Source organism: Apteryx mantelli, chromosome 21 (genome assembly GCF_036417845.1).
Source record: "Apteryx mantelli isolate bAptMan1 chromosome 21, bAptMan1.hap1, whole genome shotgun sequence".
Lineage (NCBI taxonomy): Eukaryota > Metazoa > Chordata > Aves > Apterygiformes > Apterygidae > Apteryx > Apteryx mantelli.
In genome coordinates, this window is record NC_089998.1 from 652,501 (window position 1) to 672,673 (window position 20,173).

The following is a 20,173-nucleotide window of genomic DNA, read 5'->3' on the forward strand; positions in this document are numbered from 1 at the left end:
TTACAAGACATGTTTCAGAGCAGAAGAATATCAAACTCAAAGCCATGTTGAAGAAATTGACTGAGGCTCCAGAAAGAAAGGAGGAATGTGGAAGCAAACTGCTACCATAAGAGCAATGCGTGAAATAAATGCTTCAAAAATAAAGCTAAAGCTATGCAGACAAATTACGATTTCCCTTTGCCAAGATCTTTATTGTTCAATACAGGAAAGCAACTTGGTTTCTTTTTCAGGAATCCACTGGCTTTGATGTTTTTCCAGATCATTAGCATCAGTTTCCATTCTCTTTGTTGCCTCCAGAAATCTGGATTATAAACCAGTGTTGGAACGAACACCATTTACCAAATCTGACTTTACTTTCTACAGGAGCTAAGGAACATACTTTTCTCCTTACATCCAAATCCTAGACCATGCCTTAGCAGAAACTGACGATTCAGCATTAACAACAGACTACGGCTCGCGTTCTCCGTGATGTCCGAACAGCGCTGCCCCGGTAGAGAGGGTCACAGCACCGGGTCCTACCACTTCTTCCCTAACGGTCAAATCGTCCTGCTGAGATTCTCCTCCTACTTCGAAGCGACTTAATGGTACAAATTTGCCTCAGCAAACTCTATTGGACCTATTTTATGCCAGTATTTCAGTCTGCAGGTTGCTGCCCAGCCGCCTTACCTCATGAAGGCTACCGCATTGACCATTTGCCTACACTATGCTGCTACCTATGGCCATCACATAACACAGAAGTCGTCCTGCCACCTGAGCAGACCACGTGCAGGTCCATAAGAACCTGCTCCTTCCCAGAGGGAAACCACCTGCCATCACATCTCCTGCTGAATACTCCCTAAACTGAGCCGTTTTCACAGTGCAGTGAAGGAAAGGGGTGTGGGTGGCGCAGGGAGGCTCTGCCTTCATTTGAATGAAAATGCCTTGATTCCTTTCACAGAGTTTGTTCTGACCTTTCCATAAAGTATCTCTGAGGCAAATAAATATGGAGTAACAAAAGGTACATGATGCCAAAATAAACCAAGTCAGACATGTTGAGAAAATGCCACCTAGAAGAGCTGCCCATGAGCAGGTCCTCTCTCTGGTTAGCCGGATGTGAGCACACGTCGGCCAACAGCACGCCCGAAGCTGACAACGGTCAGTGCTGCTTTTCCTTCTGCGCTCAGTCCGGTTTCTCTGGGAAGAATACTTCACACGAATAATTGCGTTAACATTGCGGTAAAAAGTCACAAAATAGCACTTTTAAGATAAGAAATATGCCCAAGGGCATTGTTGCATAAAATAACTGCTTCCAAAAAAAGCTGCTCCTACAGAAAAGAATGGCAAGTATTGCAGCGTTGTTCAAAATCATGAGTGTCGCTTTATCAGTAGATTGCTAGGTCTTTACGCTACACAACAAGTGAGGCATGTAGACAATTGTTCACTGTCTAAACAGAGGATCCCAGGCCTGAAAAAGCCTTTTTCCTTTCATTTTCTTATAGACATTCACACTAAACATTTGCAAAGTAACAAGCTTCTTCCAGGGCTGTGACATCTAAGCTCCAATCTAGAGGACACAACTTTTTTCTTTGAAGGAGTACGAAAACCTTCATCTTCAGTTCAATACTAGCAAAACTTTTAAGAATTCTGGCATTTTGAGCAAACAGCAGCCACAGTTTAAGGATAGAGCCTGCACAAAAGGAAAAAAAGGAGTTTGAGAAAAATGAGCACACATACTTGAATGACATATAACTAAGCACACTGAACAGTGTGCCATGTCACAGCCAGCCTGCACAAAACGCTTCAAGCAGAAGCTCTGGCAGCAACGGCGTGGCGACAAGCTCTCTGCTCATTCCCGGCAGCTGAGAGCTCTTACAGAGGCAGCTACAAGAACGGCTCTACAAAGACAGTGTTGAACGTTGGCTCCGCAAACACCTTCTGAAGGATCTGTAACTGAGAACTCCTCAAATAATATGAGAATCTTAAGCATATTTTAAAAACCAATTCAGTTAACTTTTATACAGTACAAATAATGTGCTTCTGGATCCTGTTTTATTACTGTGGATTAACACCACTTGAGGTACCAAACATATGGGTGGCATATCAATATGCCAAGCTAACATCAACTTTATCCCTTTTAAAGTACTCACACAACTGTTTTAATTGTTTTGGGCTGACAGCTGGCAAGTACTATTTGAAAATACTGTAAACAACCATATATCAAAGTATGCTCTGCTTTTTTTCTGTTGCTTTTTCCACACAATTTTCTCATTTAAGTGTTCTAGAAAATGAAGCTCAGTCATATCTGAGGGTAATTGCGATGATCATCTTACAGCCAGGTTTCTGCTAAGACAAAAATCCTTAGAGATAGGATTATACTACTCAAGTCAGATTTCTGGCTAAGAGATACTGTCAGCTGTAGCAGTATCTGGAAATGCATACACTTACAAAAAATGGTACAAAGAGGTTCTAATGATTTTGAACAAGCTGATGGTGGCTGTGCAGAAATATCTGATACACTTTGCAATGAGATTTCTGTCTTGACACTCAGAGCATTCAGACTCTAAAAGGTAAAATACTGACTGTCTTATATTCAAAGTATAGACATTTTTGTGCTATGAGAGTACTTACAAACATGTCTTTCTGCAGCATGACTCAGAAGTTGCTACAGTAAAATTTCATGGCAAAAAAGATAACCCTACCTAGGAGTGTGCAGCGTCACACACCAAAGCCGGTGACGGCTTTGCCCACCTGACGTTAGCAGAGAAAACCCCACTATGGGGCAGCACATAGCTTGGACCGGCTTTAATTTTCTGGAAATCACAGGTGACACTGTAAAATGTCCTTTCACAAACTCAGTCACTGGTTTCCCATGCAACATCCTGCCATGTACTCTGGAAGGTATGTTAGACTTTTTTCCAACCCTAATCCTTCTCCTGAGACCACAAGTTGGTTGAGTATGTCTCCAACTGGCAGGTTAAAGCGATTCTGAAAGCGAAATAAAATGTTAGAGCTGGTGCATTGCGAGGAAGATATGCGAGCTCCAAAGGCAGAGGGCCGTCTCCCCGTGGAGGGGGTCTTGCATGGCTGGCTGTGTAACCTGTCCTGCTGCTGGCCTCAGCCTCAGACAGGCAGACAGCTTTTGCCGATAATTAGTATTTGGAGGAGGCTTTCTATGGAGGATCTTGTAATTCAAAAGGTTTACGTTTCAGTGGCACTTACACAGCAGAAAACTTATTGGAGGCAAGATCCCCAAGGGGCATCAACATACTGGTCTGAAACACACTGTTTATTAACTTCAGAGAGAGCTACAGTGGTATTAAAGCACATCCAATTAGTAAAGCCTGCAGGAATATTTGCACTCCTAAATCTCTTGGTTTCTGAAAGGGTTAAAGCTTATTATTAGCATATAATTTACAGGTCCTTTCTCCCAGGAAAGAAATAATGCACAGTAAATGCCACATTCATTTTAATAATACATGTTACAGTCTGTGCCCAACATCTGCACAAAGGTAAAGCAGACAGATTTTTTTGACATGTCCCACTCTGCCATCCAAACACAGGCTTTTTGTTTCTTAAGTGACGGAAGGTTTAATCAAGAAAGCAGGCAATTCATCAATCGAAACAAGGCTGCTCACACCGCCCTGACAGCACACACATGGTTTTATACAGAAGAAACCTGGCCACCTGTCAGCAGCACCTTTTACATCAGGATATACAAATACACCAAGTGATCAATCCTCCAGCTCTTCCCATTCATTTTCTCGTTCTCTTATTATATTTTTCTTTATGCTAGATGTTGCCCTTATTCTCTGCAGGGATAGATGGGAGACAAGGCAAACTATGGCTGTTTATACACTATCATAAAAATTTATATACCCTTAAAGTGACTTATTTCCCTTCTATTTGAGTACCATTATTATAAATAATTTTTCACTTCATTCAGGAATTTTCCCTGTATGTTATTATCTGTGGCTGCCTGAGAGGGCTCCCTCTCTCTCACCGTCCTTGTAGCTCTGATAAGCCAAAGCAATATGCAGCCACAAGATGCTGAAGTCTGAAATGAAGGCAGTATGTAGTCACAACATCTTAATTAAGCTGAAGGCCATGAAGGAAGACTATGCTGTGAAATGCTGAGCTGTTTGTCGACAGGTCTGTCTAGAGCAAGGCATTCTTTTTTCAACAGTTGCCCATTTGAACACATATTAAACCTGTCAACTCCTCAGTACCGTGCTCCCAGCAGCACCCAGAGACCTTTCGCAGATCAACCTGTAAGTAATGCTGTGTTTTGGTCTTGGAGGTATGACATGGGGTGGGAAGAAGGATCCTGCTGAATGCAAAAGAGCACTCCAGCAACATAAATGCAAGTGCAGACCTCAGAACTGCAGTACAGCAGCATATGGAAGTCTCCCTTCATGGGACTGTGAGGTCAGGGCCATATTTTCCTATATGCAATCTGACAAAGACTGATTAATTAGTTTATTACGCAATCAGGAGTTTCCTTAACTTTCTGATCACCCAACACTTAATTGCCAAGACTGGAAATGACAAAGTGCTGGTTAAAAATTGTAATTACTATTTTCAGGACCATTTTCTCTTTGACTCCACCTTTGCAATAATAATTACATTACATGCACAAAGGAGTACAAGACAGATCCAGTGAGGATATGGCAATTTCTATCAAAATACATATTCAGATATAGCATAGGCTCCACAGCCAAAATTCATTTCACCTACCATAAACAGGCTAAACATCAGCTGAAAGTGTCCTTTTCATTGGCTACTGAGGAAATCTCAGGTGCCTATAGATAGATGTCAAGAACCTGGACCACGCTGCACTCTGAATTTTACCCTCCTTTATAACTCTCCCTTCCCGAATATCCCATCCTGTTCTCACCACAAAGACGCAGATTTGGGGGATACTGAAACTGGAAAATAAGAGATTGTTCATAATTGCTTTTGTTTCCCTGTGACAGTATCAGGAAACCTTCCATTTTGCTGAGAGCCAAGAGAGGGAGCCAGCAGGCTTGTCCAGAGACGGCCCTGACCGCCTGCACCAGGGCTCTGCATCCACAGGGCCAGAGCCTCCCGCTCGGCTCGCACCGGTCGGAGCCGCTGGGCGCTTGGGAGCCCTCGCTGCCGCTAAGCGCCGAAGCACGCGCATCTGCTGCGTGTGCCATTCACCTGCATTTGAGCCTGAGCCGCTCCTGGCAGAGGCAGCCGCTGCCCACAGCCATGCGTGTGCTCAGTGCCCCGAGCGCAGCCCTGCAGCCCGCCGGCGCGCTCTGTGCTGCTCGCGCCCGGAGGCTGTCCTGGCCCTCGGCCCACACGCCGACAGTGCCTGGTCGCTGCGGCAGCGTTCTGGTGACCCAAAGCAGGAACGGATGCATGCCAAAGCCCCACGAGCGCCCGTGCGCGCTGGGGGAAGCGGCAGCCGAGCCGCCGCGCGTACCCGGCTCGGTAGCTTCTCCCTCACCGCTAAGCAGGGGCGAGCGCCGGTTCGGCCTCCCCAGCTCAGAGGGCTGCAGAGGCTCCCCAGAGCTCCGCACCGCTCCTTGCTCCCGGGCACGGTCCCCATGGCATGCCGCAGCCACCATCCCACTCAGGAAATCCACAGCCCAGCAGAGCGGCAAGGGGACGAGCGTTAATACGTTCCCTGCTAGCACGGCACTGCCCCAAGACACTAGCATCATAGTGTGGATAAAACAGACTGAGCGGAAACTACATCGACATAACAGGCAACTTTGGAATGGTTTCCACAGCGAGTCTCAGGGTTAACCTACCTCCGTAAAGTTAAAGCACGCAAAGGGAATTGTCGCAGCACCTAATCACAGCTGCTGAAAAGGCAGCCGCAGTCAGGAGCTACACACGAAGATCCCTGCCAATGCACAGGATGTTTCATACGACAAGATCCTTTCTTCAGAAACGCTTCACAGCTGCAATAGCCATTACAGCCCATGTATGCACAACAAATCGTATAACAATGTGTCTGGAGGAGGATTTGCAGTGGGGGAAAAAAAAAAAAAGTTACATACTTTGACTGAAATGTGCTTGTGCAAATGTGGAAGACTAATGCTATGCCCAGTTTTACAGGTCTGTTTTGTGCTTTGCCTATAATCACCTGGCAAAATATTCAGAATTTTGGCAAAATAGGTCATCCTTCCAGGCTTGTTATGCTGCAAGCAGGAGCAGTCCACGGGAATTCCTAGAGCAGGGTCATTCTCAGTAACATTCATGCAGAGTTGCTGCCTCTCTATTTGTGCGCGTTTGACGTTTTAGCAAGAGAGAAACTGCAGCTTTCCCATCCGCCATGCAGGACTGTCTCATGTGAACCTCATGTCTCATGCTTTCCCTTACATTTCTAAATCTATTAGGGCAGGAGAGTAACAAGAAAAACGAGCACTGACAAGAATTATGCCATTGTTATATTCCATCTATTTAGGAACTTGAAGCTGCAGTTTCAGTCAGAGATTACCTTTTAAATAACCCTTTGATTATGGTACATGAATTAGTGCCATGTTCCCATGTTAGAAGTGTCACTCACTATTAATAGAAAGAACCTGTGAATGGCACATTTTTGCCACCTTCTCTTCCCTGATTATGCACAAGCACTACCTATTGTACAGCCCACTGATTCCACCGCTGCTTTTTCTGGGTTTCCAAACTGTCCTGAAAATTTACTTCAATCACGTGAAGGGACTGTACTTTTGTTAGATTTTGACACAGTCAGGTTTAAAGCCAACATTTTTCTTTTCTTGCAAAAATGGCATAACAAAGAGAAAACTGTAGCTAAATGTGTTTCTACTATGGCTATCATAGTATTTGTTCAGGAGTAATATAACTCAAAAAAAAAAAAAAAAAAAAAAAACTTAAGGAAAAATCTGTTGAACTTCAGCCCTACTTTGAACCACAGCTGAAGTTAGGGAATATGACAGATACCCATAAGAGAACATGCAGGTAAAACGCACTGTTGTGCCACACTGCCACGCATAACATTATTCTTCAGTTTGTAGAACCAAAAGTCCTTTTGTTGGGCTTTGTAAATAGCTTCCAGACTACACAGCTCTTGGCACTGGCAGGAGTGACAGACTTCGTGGGGTACAGTTCTGTTGAGCACCCCTGCCTCTCACTCCCAGATACACTCTTTCATCCCGGGACCTGAGAACCAGGTTGTGTTCTTTTAGTTCGTTTCTCTTTCTTCAAGAAAGAAGAACTTAAAGGCAAAACCTCCTCCAGAAGAGCAGAGCTGCCAGGGACAGACCAACAGGGATGCCAATACCAAAATGAACCGACTGTGTGGTCCTGGAGCACAGCAACAGAGCACATATCTGCATCGGTTAATGAAGGGGCTTGATCCTGACTGCTCTATTTAAATACACATCTACACTGCAGACAAGAACTAGTTAAAAATAAAAAACAGCAAAAATATATTGGCAGTTTTTTTCCACATTGACATCTGGAAACTATAACTAGCTCTAGCACTTGTATACTAGCCTGGAATGGCAAACAGAGAAAGAAAGCCACAGCTAGCGAGAAAGCATGCATGCGCAAGTGCGTGCTCCTTAAAAATAAAGCAGAACCCCCCCCCCCCCCATATCCTAATATCTAATTTCAAACTTGCCTTAATATTGGGGAAATAAACCTAAGCAGTGCCAGTGTTCAGAATACAGAAATGGGAAAGAGTAAAGATATCATCCATTTTTAACACGTATGTTGAGCACAGCAGAGAAGAGAATGATGTGTATGAAACCCATCCTTGTTAGGCAGGTATAAACTTACTGTGAGATGTGCAGAGATGTGTCTTATGACTTACCTGTGAAGATCATGAAAGAGATGAAGAGCAAAATTTGTGTGCTACTTTTCATCAGATCTCTTGCCTAGAAACCCTGTGGGCAGCAGCATCACTCACTGAGGGTTGTGCTCTCCCCACCGATCAGTAACATCCACTGTCAGTAACACTTGTGCCTGCACATTTGCTGGAGTCTTTCTGCACCCCACGTGTCTTGACACTTAAATGGCACTGGCAGAAAACCTGGAGGTATGTTTCATGGATACCACACATCTGGCTTTTTATGCAAACCGGGCTGCTTTACTTGATTACACAGAATAGCTGAGAAACTACTGCGTGCACCAGCTTACCTGATATGGCATACAAATTTGAGTGCTGGTGTTCCAAGTCCAGGCGAGTGCTGTGACTTTTGCCTCGAAAGCTGGCAGGAAGTGTTAGAGATATATGCCTAAAAGAAGAGAGATGGGGAAATGGAGATGACATTATTAGAGAGCAGAAGACGTTGCTGCTATCAGCTTGTTCTCACCTGACAATTTCAGTCAGGTCAAGCAGCAAACATCAATTTTAACATTGCTTGTAAAAGTCAGGGGGCCTCAAACAACAGGAAGGAGACAGAAGTGGCGATTCTGTCATTACAGCCAAGTGTGGCTCAGCTGCTTTGAGCTGCTTTAACCCATGCTCAGTCCAGCTGTGCACGAGACACAAGTCTATGTCCCAGCATAAGCCCCCTCCACCCCACTGAACACCAAACTTGGCCAACAATCAAAATATTATACAGAAGCAACCATTCACCGTCCTTCAGAGATGGGATCCAGAGCAGAACACAGCAGCTCCTTAACGAGCTGGCACCCCGGAAAAGCCCGCGGAGTGGCTTACAAGAGTGATCTTCCCTGTATAAACATAAGTCTCAACACAAAGCATCAAGAGCATGCCCGAACACCCTGCAGGACTCAAATGCACGTCCTCCAAGGCAGAAAGTGCTAATAGCACGTGAGTTTGGGTTTGTCTCTACCAAGAACTCCCGAGTACATTCATAAATAAAATCTTTGAAGCCCTCTTGATGACTAAGGACTGCTCCAAACCATTACTGGGCATGCTGCATGCTTCCCTGCTCCCAGGGGCAGAAGATGGTGCACACACCAAGCTAACCTTCATCTGGCACCGAGGAAAGGGAAGGCAAACTTCACTTGTCACCTCTTTCTAGCTGCACGAGTAAGGCGAAGCTCTGCCTCACCACGATGCTCTTTGCAGCACTTCCTGCAGCAGAGAGATATTTTTCAACCTTATGTTAAACTCTCCTCTGTTTAGTGGTTATAAATAGGAAAACCAGGGAGCTCTTGTCGGGCCTTAGGGCCAGAAAGGCGGTCGCATAAGAAGCTGCTGGAGCGCCCCTGCCACAGTGGTTTGGTCATGGGGGGACGGACCCTGCAGCCCCTGACAAGCAGCAGCACTCAGGGTCAGCTCTCACGGCAAGGGCTCCCCGCTGCTCTCCGAAATCCTCCACACCGGCGGGACTCGGCCCAGGAAAGCTGCCCAGAGGGAGACACCCCAGAAGCCAGGCAGGCGCTCAGATTTGGGAGAATGTGAGAAAGCCTGCTCACAGATTTTTCTGCTACCCAATCTAGTATAGGAGAAAGCAGACCTTTGCCTCTGAAGTCATGCTGTGATCCCCAAATCAGTCAGCACAGCTGCAAAACTCAGCCAAAGAGCTCCGCTGAAGCCTGTCACAACAAAATGCTTCTTACTAGAAGCTGTTATTGATAGCCCACAGATTTTTATACTTTGATGAGAGATTCAGGCTTTGCCCTTTTAATTCATATGTGTATTTTTCTAATGCCAATCCCAGGTCTGTGTGAATTTTTATAAAATATTATCATTCATCTTCTGTACCCCATTGCCATATGTAACGAAGATGCTCCCTCTTCATAGCAAAGCCTTAGTCTAGCATGAAAGCAGAGGCAGCAGCTACCCACTTCGCAAAGGTGAAAGCTACCTGAACATGGGAAGATAACTTTGCATTGCCCTTTTGCCAGAAGAACAAGGCAGTCTGTTTCCTGTCACAAATGCCATATTTGCAACAAAGCCCTGTGTAGTCTCCAGTAGAGTATCAAATCCATTTTCTTAGCTAGCAGATTTTATCAAGCAAATCAGCTGGAAATTATCTGCCTTTTAAAACTGGATGCATTCTGAGAAGAACTATATATTTTTAGACTTTGATGCAGTTGATGGTGACGAGCAAGAATAATATAGGAAAAAGAAAACATCAATTTGAATTTGTTTGTGCTTCCCAGAGCTATTCTAACATAAAAAAGATGGCGTCAAAATATTTTCAAATTTGGCTAACAGTCTTCTGTTTAAAACACAATCCATATGAGACTCTCTTTGTCAGCACAGGCAGGTTTGTCATGAACACACTTTAAAACTGAAGACCACTGCCTTGTAGGCATTACACACTTTTCATTTGTTTTTTAATAAAAGTATCCAAAAATATATTCTGAGGCATCAAAACAGCTAACAGCTAACAGAGAAAGACTTGAATTTCTCCTGCTCGTACTGTGGGCTGGTTTTTTTCATCCCTACACAAAACAGCAGGAGATGTGTTGGAAGTAAACAAAGCAGATCTATTTAAAAGGCCCATTTCTGAGCAGAATATTTTAAAAGGTTATACCAACTCCTGCTATAAGAGCGTCTGAATCTTTTCCATATGGACAATTCTTTTCAGCAACCACCACCAAACACAGACCACCTTGCACTCTCGAAGCAGGTCATGCGCTTCTCATCAACCAGCAGGACTGGGAAAGACAGTTCCACAAGTTGTTCATAACATGCATTGTGTAAGCAAAATTAAGTAGCTGTCAGTTCTGCAAACACACACAATAGCCTTCAGATAAAACTCTGAATTCCTGGTTTGCAAAAGACTTTCTGAGCTAAGTCCCCAGTCACTACCAAGAACGCCTGGCAGTTCACATAAGCACCAGGTTTCACGAGCGCCATATGCTAAAGTGGTGTATACATTCCATGCGTGTAATTAAAATGAATTGCTCACAGTCTAATGGGCTCTGACCATATACACATAAATATGGCAGCAGAAGATCACATATCCAGACCTTGCTTCCTAACTCGGCACAATATCCTATTTGCTCTCCATTTCAAATGTATCAACCTTAAAATACATACCTAAATATCCCCTTAAAGCTAGAGAGAATTACAAACACTATAACTGGGTGTGTTCTTTCAAATTTGGTTTTAGCGGGCATTCAGTCCTGCAATTGCTCTTACGTGGTCTGTGTGCCAAAACTGCCAATTTAACTCCTAGCCAAATCAGGCTTCCAATATTGGGGGTCTTGAATGCTGTCTATTAGGAGGGTGTTTGTAAATGACAGAAAACTTTCGTTGTCACTTTCCATTCTCTGAGGCAGGACAAATAGGTATTTTATCACTTCTACCAAGCCACAGTATGAAGAGCTAGGTCTCTCCAAGCAGAACATTTAGCTGCAAGACCACAAGACAGAGGGTAATGATTGCTAGAGTGAGATTAGTTCTCTCCCCCCACCCCCCTTTTAAGCATGACATTGTAGGCAAAAATGGGAAACAGCAATTTATTTTAAATTAATGCAAACTTTGGCCAGGATCAATATAACTTATACCTACTAAGTTGATTGCATAATGCATTTTCCTTATGGGTTGTGAAAGCCAAATCATTTTGCATCATAGAAGACAAAAAAAAAAAAAAAGAGAGAGAGAGAAAGAGGCTGCCACTGAAAAGCAAGAAAATCCCAATTACAAAGTCCCCAAGTTCCTAAACACATATCGTGAAAGTATGTGCAGCTCTGCGGCATATGGCAAATCAATTACTAGTTTAAATTTTAAAACAAAAACATGTTAAATGTGTTGCAGAAATAATCAAGAACAACGGTTTGGTTTAGATTACAGCGGCCACTAGAGTTTTGAATACAATTAATCATCATTCCAGGCAATGGGAAGCCATATTGACACTTATTCCTAATTTGAATATTTAATTAGGGTGAAGTTCTTCATCAAATTATCACAGAACTGGGAGGAAAGCCTGAAAGATTTAAACAATTACTACTTTAACCCTTGATCAACTGCTCACCTGCGAGCACAAGAATCTTTTCCTAATTCTGCAAAGCAAAAACATGCTCAACAAAACAAGCAACAAAAAAGACAATATTTATAAAACATTAGAAATATCCTGGGAAAGCTACGCAGACATTCGGTGTCCTGTCGGGTTCGCTCAGAGATGCCAGACTGACACAGGCTTCTGACTACCTGCGCTCCTCGACCTTTTTCAGAGCAAATCTTTCAGGTCAGATCTCTATTTTAGCATCAAATGTGGTTTCTAGGGTTCTTTTGACCAGAAGAACCTGTTCAGGATGATGATCCTTCCTTCCATGCACGGGGCGGATATCAGCTGGCTTTGACTGGAGACGCCCGTTTTGGCCAGTTCCCGGCAGGGAGGAACAGCCAAAGCTGCTCGTTTAGGTGGGATTTGTGCTTCGGGGATGAATCAGGCTTTGGCCCCGCAGCCCTGGTGCCGCGCTGCCCCGCGAGGGGAGCGGGGCCGCTGCGGCCGGGGAGGGGAGCGGGAGGCTGCTTTTCGGTGCAGTGCCTCCAGCAGCCCCCCGCTCCGCGGGGCTCCCGTGCCAAGGGACAAAACCCGCGCTGCGGCACACCGAAACGACAGCCGAGCGCAGCCTCGCTCTCCTGCTCCCTGCACCTCGTGCCTGCCCCGGAGCACACGGCCGGGCTCTCCGGAGCTGCTCCCTCCCCAGGATCGACGCGAACCAGGCACCTTGCAGACCGGGGCCCCGGCGCTGCTCCTCGCACCTGCGCCCACCCTGGACACCCTCCCTCCTGCAGCTCTACAACTTCGAAACCTCCCTTTATATGCCGTATTAATCCATGTAAGAAATTCTCTTTTAATGAGGAGTGATATAGTTATGAACTCTCTAGAGCCATAATTAGACCAAACTAATTGAAGTTGTGTTTTGACACACTTTCCAAATTCACGGGTACTGCATGACATATTCACAACACTACTGCTGCACAGCCATGGCGACAGCAAAATCATTAGGCTAATAACGCTTATTTGCATTCTTATCATGCCAGCAGCATGCCGTTAAATACTGCTTCAACCAGTGCTCGTTTACTATGAAAGTTTCCACTGAAAGATATTAACAGTAATTATTAGTACTTTAGTGGAATCTCTAATGTTAAGGAATGGCAACTCGCATTAACTAGCCTAATGCCAATTATTTTCCTTTTGAATTGTCACAAAAAGCAGGGTTTTTTCTCCCCCCATTGAATTAAAGTGACAAGGTGGATTTGGTGCTTTATGTCCTTTAGAGAGTAAGGAAGAATGCCCGTTCCAACGAGACTAGATATTAGGATTTCAGAACCATTCTCTCAAATGCTGAAATAGAAAACACATTGTTTCAACACAGGTTATGAGATACAGAACATTTGGAAAAATATTTTTCCCCAGCATACTAAAATTTCCAGACAATTTAGGATGAAACAACCACAACAGCACAATTCAGGACAGGTTAGATTTAATTACTCTCTTATTTTTAGTTATTCTTTTATTCATTAAATTTATGAAACAGATCTACATACGACAGCAGCAGAAGCAGCAGATGATGAGAGAGATCCTTCACAGTCTAGTAAAGGAGGTTTGAGGTCTGCATACATTATGGCCACTTTTTGAATGCTTGTTTGACGAAAAACTCACATAAAACAGGTCCAGGAATGCCTGACAGTTCCAAATAAGTTATTAACAAGTTGTCTGCATGAAGGTGATGGACCGCTTTTGAAGTTAGGGAGCAAGTACTTATAAAAAGTAACAAAGGATCACAAGAGGGAAATGCCAGATATCAAAGGATGCTTCATAATTCACATAAAAATATCAACAATGCATAGCAAAAGCAAAATGGTAAGTTTTTGGTTTCCAACTGGATTGAGAAAAATCAGAGAAATCGGTCAAAATATAAAAAAACCTGCCCCACTTATCAAATTATTAGAAACCATACTGCATACTGCAGAACTGGAATTATACTGTTCTTTGATGTATCACAGTTATGATTGCAATTTATTTTAAATGAACTTAAGAACAGTGCTGCAAAAGCTGTATAGTCCCATAGGAATACCTTGAAATAAAAAGAATCATATCTTCCATAATCAATGAAGTATACAAAGATCATGCCTCATGAAAAACTGAGGATAGAGCAACTAAATAAATACTAACTTGTAGAAAGCTAAAAACACACCTACAAAAAGTAAATGTCTGGCTGCAGTTTTCAAGAAATGTAATCCAACTTGAAAGCTTTGCCTATGAACAGAGGAAAAAACACATTTCTAAGAAATGAGCTGCTAGTGCTTCACTGATAGAAATCAGAGGACCTTTCAACAATTGCTCATTTTTCCAGAATATATTTTCCAAATTGTAGTTTACAGAAAATGCCATAATAGATACCTACAGCTTTAGCAGTGTCCAGAATCACATCTACAATATTTATTCACAGTCCTTAACTTTTACTGTGCTCAGGCATTGCAATGCCAGAACACCTACCTCATACCCAAAAGAACTGCAGTGAAAAACAAAACTGTTAGGCAAGAATTACCTCGGGTAACGGACTTCATTCCAGACAATCTATTCTAATCATGTAAACCAAATATTTAAATACTTTCTAAAACCTTACTGACCCTTTTCCTAAAACAAGCAACATATGGGCTTTGCAAGCATTTCATCTCATTCCAAACTACTAAAATATCCTGTTTCCCAAAAAATCAATGAGAGTTGGTGGTGCCAGATTCAGATTTTATAAAAGCCCAAATGCGTGAGAGAATGAAAAAGGGAGTGAGTGATTCTTTCTACTTTTAGATTTACCCACTTAATTTTCCCAGCTGTAAAAAGGGGAAAAGGCCTGCCCACAGCATGCGTACTCAATGCATTATATATAGCATGCCTCTGTGCATCCCCTTCTGAAATGACCACGCCTTGAAGACAAGGGAAAATGATGCTATGCTATTCTGTCAAAACTAAAGCAATCACCAACTGAATGGAACAAAACCCAATCATGCTTACAGCGGAGCATGATCTACTGCAGACCAACAGCCCAAAATGTAAGGCTTAATGCAGAATGAAGCTCCTGCAGCTTCCTCTATATGAGGATTAATTTAGATCAGAGAGTTTAAGTAACCAGGATAGAGCAGCTGCCAAACAATGGAAAAAAATCCCAACAAGTTTAATTTACACTGCTTGAAAGTCTGAGCTGTAGCCCATTAAATTGTTATAGGCTGAGGACTGCATCAAAGAACTAAGACCTCATACTGTAAGCATGAAGTGCTTATGAAGTGGTTGTCTTAGATGAACAGCATAGTGTCTCTGGAGGCTGCAGCAGGAGCCTAGCTTTCCACATCCTTCACTAGCTACTCTCTGGAGTCAGGAGTTTTCAGATAATGAAGCAGTAGGGAAAAATTGCCAAACAGCAGAAATACTCCAAAAAGATAAATTACACACAGTGTAAGTTTCCTTGGTTAGGATTTTAAATTCTGTCAAATTAATCAGAACAACAAAGCCTGGGCTCACAAGTCTGACTGAAAAGCATCTCTCTGAACCGAATGCCTTTGTCTGCAATATGCCATCGGTCTGCCAGGGAACGGTCGCAGTGGGACCGATCTGACGTCAAGGCAGAGAGTCCCACGGAATTAGTGGGTGCTGCGGGAACAGGCTCCAGCCCGGGGGGAACAGCAACGTCTCCCCCACAAAACCTGTTAAACAAATATTCCACATAAAGACTCATTTGGGAAGAGCATGCTGTCAGCACTTTGCCAGTAATAAATAATGACAGTCCAAACACTTTACTAAAAGCAATAAACTCGAGAAGCGTTTTGGAAAATGGTGAAAGTGATTGATTTAAAGAAGGAAATATCTGAACACAACCACATGCACTTCAGGGTGAAAGCACAGATTACAAATCAACAGTGGCAGAGATCATATTAAATAGCAGACAACACAAGTTTTAGGGAAAAAATGCTCAGTTCCCCCACAGGGCTTATTTAACAACTGAGCATATAGCTTCTTTGAATGAGTACCTGCAGTTTGTATTTAACGACCCTACACTCTGCCCTAAAGAAAACATGCCTCCAGGAATATTACTATACCAGGAACAGGGTTCTATAAAGAAAAATGATTCTAAGGATATTGAAGCCTCTTCACTCAGAGCACTCCCCAAAATTTTTCAATGCCTCCACAAAATCAGCTAAATCAATCAAACTTCTAACTACAGTTAACATCTTTCTTTCTCAGCTGCTGCAAAGGATCCTTGTGCCTGGAAACCACTCTTATTGTTTAAAGATTTTTTCCTAATCATCATTTTCTACCACTAAAACATACTGGACGGTGACCAGTTTTTGCACGTCTTCATCCAGCTGAGCTGGATGCAAGCCATACGGTCACTGTAGTTTCATAAGAAATTCCTTATGGGAAACAGACTCTGGATAAATGTATGCCAACACCCCTTACCCTCTCAAACAAACCATCATGTTCAGACATACACAGTGTATGTACATTACATGCATTTCATCCTTAAATTGTGCTTTTTACTGTACAAACTGGAACGGGCCCGGGGAAAACACTTCCACCAGGCTTCAATTTATTGCTTCAGTCTCAGTGGGTTTGGGTTTTTTACATCCACAGCTACTGTGATGTGAACCCAGCCATTGTGCCATCCTTGACTTCTTTTAGAGTAAATCATTTAAAAACTAGGAATATTTTGCTGTATTTCATGATAAGAGTGATTTGAGTATTCAAGTCAAAAAAAGTATTTTATTAGGTGTGAATCAGAAGGTAGTCATATCTTAGAGGTTTTTTTGATGAAACATATTAGAAAATGCAGCTTCATCAAGAAAGAAGCTTTTTGTAATAAGGCATCAGTTTGACAGAGCTTTCACTGGCAAAGTTTCTCGTGATCTCAGAGTGGCTTCTAGTCAAACCAGAAACATCCATCCCGAAGCACTCCTTCTCTGGTAGCCTTTGGTTCAGATCAGGGACTTTAAGGTACGCTCTCCACATCCCTCAGCCTACTAAAGCATCCTAGCCACGAGGTTACCCGGCAGTGTCTGTCTCTGCTCCATGACAGTTTTCTGAAGTCTCGGCTCTGTTCCTCACCAGAACACAAGTTCAAAATCTTGGAACCTTTTGCTCTACAGACTTCAAATCTATCAACTCCATTTTAAATGTCTTAAAGAAGAATTTAAGATAGTTACTTCTAAATAATATTGCTGCTACTTAAAAAAAAAAAAATAGGAAAGGTAAAAGGCCTCCCATTTCTCTTCAATTCACCCACTGTACACAGTAAGACTGGCTTATCATCAGACTGAGTTCAGGTCTCCAACATACACATTTGCTGGTGCTGCTTTATTAGCTGCCACCTATTGCACATCATCAGCCTCCAGCAGAAAGCCACACACTGATCACTTTCCAAGCTTACACGACAAAGTTCAAACACCCTTAATAAAAGAAATCAATTCAAATTCAGACTTCTCTGCCTAGAAAGGAAATCCTTACATTCCTTAACATTAAACTCCATCGGGAGCAGAGGAACAGGAGCAAATCATTTCCCTTTTCTAAGAAGGAGCAACTTAACTATTTAAAAGGTAATTGGGAGCATGGGAGGAAAAATTACACATCCTGCTCTTATTTCAGGGGTTTAAGCCAGACAATTGTTACCTTCTTATCAAAACCAGAACAGCACTTTCCCGGTGCAATACCGCTGCCAGAGCGGCACTTCCCAGAGCAGAGCACTTGGCGGCATGGGCCGACTGCTCGCAGCGCGGAGGGCACCGAGGCGGCAGGGCTGCGGCCACGCTGCAAGGGCCCTGAGCTGTGGCACAACGACTTTCTGCCGCTTATTAGGCACGCGGATCGGACAGGAGCTGCAAGCGCCGCAGGCACACGCCGGGGAGCCCGGCTCCGGCGTGGTGCACACAGTCCTCGCCGCGCCACAGCCCCAGGCACGCGGGCACGGACGAGGCGGGCAGCAGGGAGAGGTGCGCGCCGCCACGCCGGCCCTTCCCTTCTGCAGGAATTTCTCCGGAAGGAAGGAAGGGGCCCGGGGGCGAGATCCAGCACGGCAGGGCAGGCCAGGCCGGGGCGGCGAGGCAGGGCCCCGCAGCGCAGGTCTGGGGCCGCCTGCCCGCGTCCACGCTGCTCCACGGTGGTCCCGGGCCACCGGCCAGCGCCGTCCGCTCGGGCCTGCCCCCGTCGGGGACCGCGGTCGCTGCCGCCTGGGCTCGCTGAGCCAGGAGGAAATGGTGCCCGTTCTCAGCCAGTTTAGCCTTGCTGGCCTAGTGCCGTCCCGCTCGCGGCGGGAGCGCCGGGCCTGTCCGCGGCAGCCAGCAGCGCCCCGTGCCCGCGGGGACGCAGCCACCCGCTTCCCGTCCCGCCGTCCCGTCCCGCGCCGCGGCGGTGAGCTCAGCCGTTAGCCACACGCTCTGCAAACTGGCGATCCCTTCTGCCGGCTTCCAAAGCTGCTCACGTCTAGCCGCCCCAAGAGCGAGAAATAGGGAGAAAAAAAAAACCTGTTCATTGTTCATGACTTCCATCCCTATCGTGCCGGTTCCTTGCCCGCTCCCTCCGGAGCGGCACCGCTCCGGTCTCTTTAGTCTCTTGGCCGGGACAGAGCACACATGGCAGCTCCTCCATCACCTTTCTCGTTCACCAGATACCGTCTGAGGTGCAGCGCTCAGAGACGACGGAGTCGCACAATGACACTTTTTGTTCACTGCTCCTTGACCAACTCTAAGGCCCCGTTTGCTTTTTCGGTCGGTGCCGAGTACCGGGCGGCCACGTTCGGAGCAGTGACGACAGCAACTCCTGGGTCTGCTTCCTGGACGGAAACAGCAGCCTCCCACAGCGTACATACAGCTCCGGTTCTGCCCTCCACCTCTCAGCGCTGTCCCATCCTCTCCCCTCGCCTGCTTCTCTGGTTTTCAATTAAAAAGAAAAGGAGATGTATAACAGACACCTGGGAAGGCAGGCTGAAGCAGCCTCATCTCCACACAGTGGGAGGAATTCCACCCTTCCGAACCGAAACGCTGCAAGCCCAGCCACAGTAACACATGATATGAGTACAAGCTGATTGCAGCAAGATCTTCCTTCTCCCTAGTAAGCCATTAACCTTTCAGATGACAGCCCTGCAAACTAAATGACTGAACGATTCCCAGGGTCAGCGCGGATCTACATTTTCAAAACCTGACATCAACAAGTAAAAGTTGTGACTGAATCCTGGTCTCTCCGAGAGGAAGATTAAACGCCTGTGACACATCATCTGCAATCAGAGTGCTCCATTTCCCAAAGTATCTGTCACAGATTGATAACATCCACGCAAAAAGTTAAGTGCAATTATGTCTGTCACTGTAAAACACAGTTCAGCAGCACTGACTGACATCTTGCTTGCCGCTGACAAATTGTGAGAGGACTGTTTGAATGACGGCGGTAGAGACTCCTGCAGCACCTTGGGAAGGGATGTGAAATGCACTCACCAACCAAAGGCAGCACACGGGCTCACAAAGCACCGCAACTCCGACGGAAGCCCTGCATGGGTGGCTGCAAGGGAAAATGGCTCAGGATTGGCCCTGCTGGTGTTCACGGGAAGCCAAGGACTTGCTCCCCAAAAGGCTGAGACTAGACTTGTGGAGGGGAACAACACACACAAACTCCGCTCTAGCCTATTCCCAGGCAGAACTCGAGTCAGGGAGGGGCAGAGCTCTAAAACACTGCTCAGATGCTCATGACAAGCACATTTCTCCAATCCCCAACACATGCACTGGCAACCACTGATCCATAGCCTGGATGAAGCAAAGGTATTCAAAAGGCCAGACAAATTGCCTGTTTTTAGCATCCGCTTTTGCGGACGGACGACCTACTTGTTCCCCAAAGTGAGGCTATCACCATGTAGCATTATCAGTGGTTGATACCGGAGGGGCAAGCCTTGAACACAAAGTCAAGGAACTGAGTAAAGTTACATTATAGCCTCACTGATGACTCAGGTCAACAAAAGCAGTTCTTCAGTAGCAGCCTTCTAGGATGAGAAACTGCAAGTGCATTTCTCCAGGCTGCCATTAATGCCAAGAAGCTGTCGCAGAATTTGGAGAGAAAAGATACTAAAGCAGCGTGATGCCTTGCACAATGGCACGGTTGCGTTCCACAGCACAGCAGGCCATCCTCACTGGTATACGTGAGGGCTGCAGTTAGAGACCATCGCGCCAGATGCCTGCAGCAGGAAACACCAAGGAGAAGAAAGAGCTAAAAGATAACATATGCAGTCCAGCAAGAATACCAAACAAAGCTTCCCCTTACGCAGTTCTGACTGGGAGTCTTAACCC

The 20,173-nt window shown here is 44.9% G+C and overlaps 1 protein-coding gene across 7 annotated transcripts in view; it reads right to left on the reverse strand.

The window, feature by feature from the left end:
• Window positions 1-20,173, reverse strand: part of MVB12B (multivesicular body subunit 12B) — a 73,069-nt gene that overhangs the window by 24,867 nt on the left and 28,029 nt on the right. For 6 of the 7 annotated variants that reach the window (XM_067308833.1, XM_067308840.1, XM_067308836.1 and 3 more), the window contains one exon: window positions 8,116-8,213. In XM_067308833.1, coding sequence (XP_067164934.1) covers window positions 8,116-8,213 — 98 coding nt within the window. Of the gene's footprint in view, window positions 1,667-8,115; window positions 8,214-20,173 lie in introns of all 7 variants that reach the window. The other variant, XM_067308834.1, reaches the window with a different exon arrangement.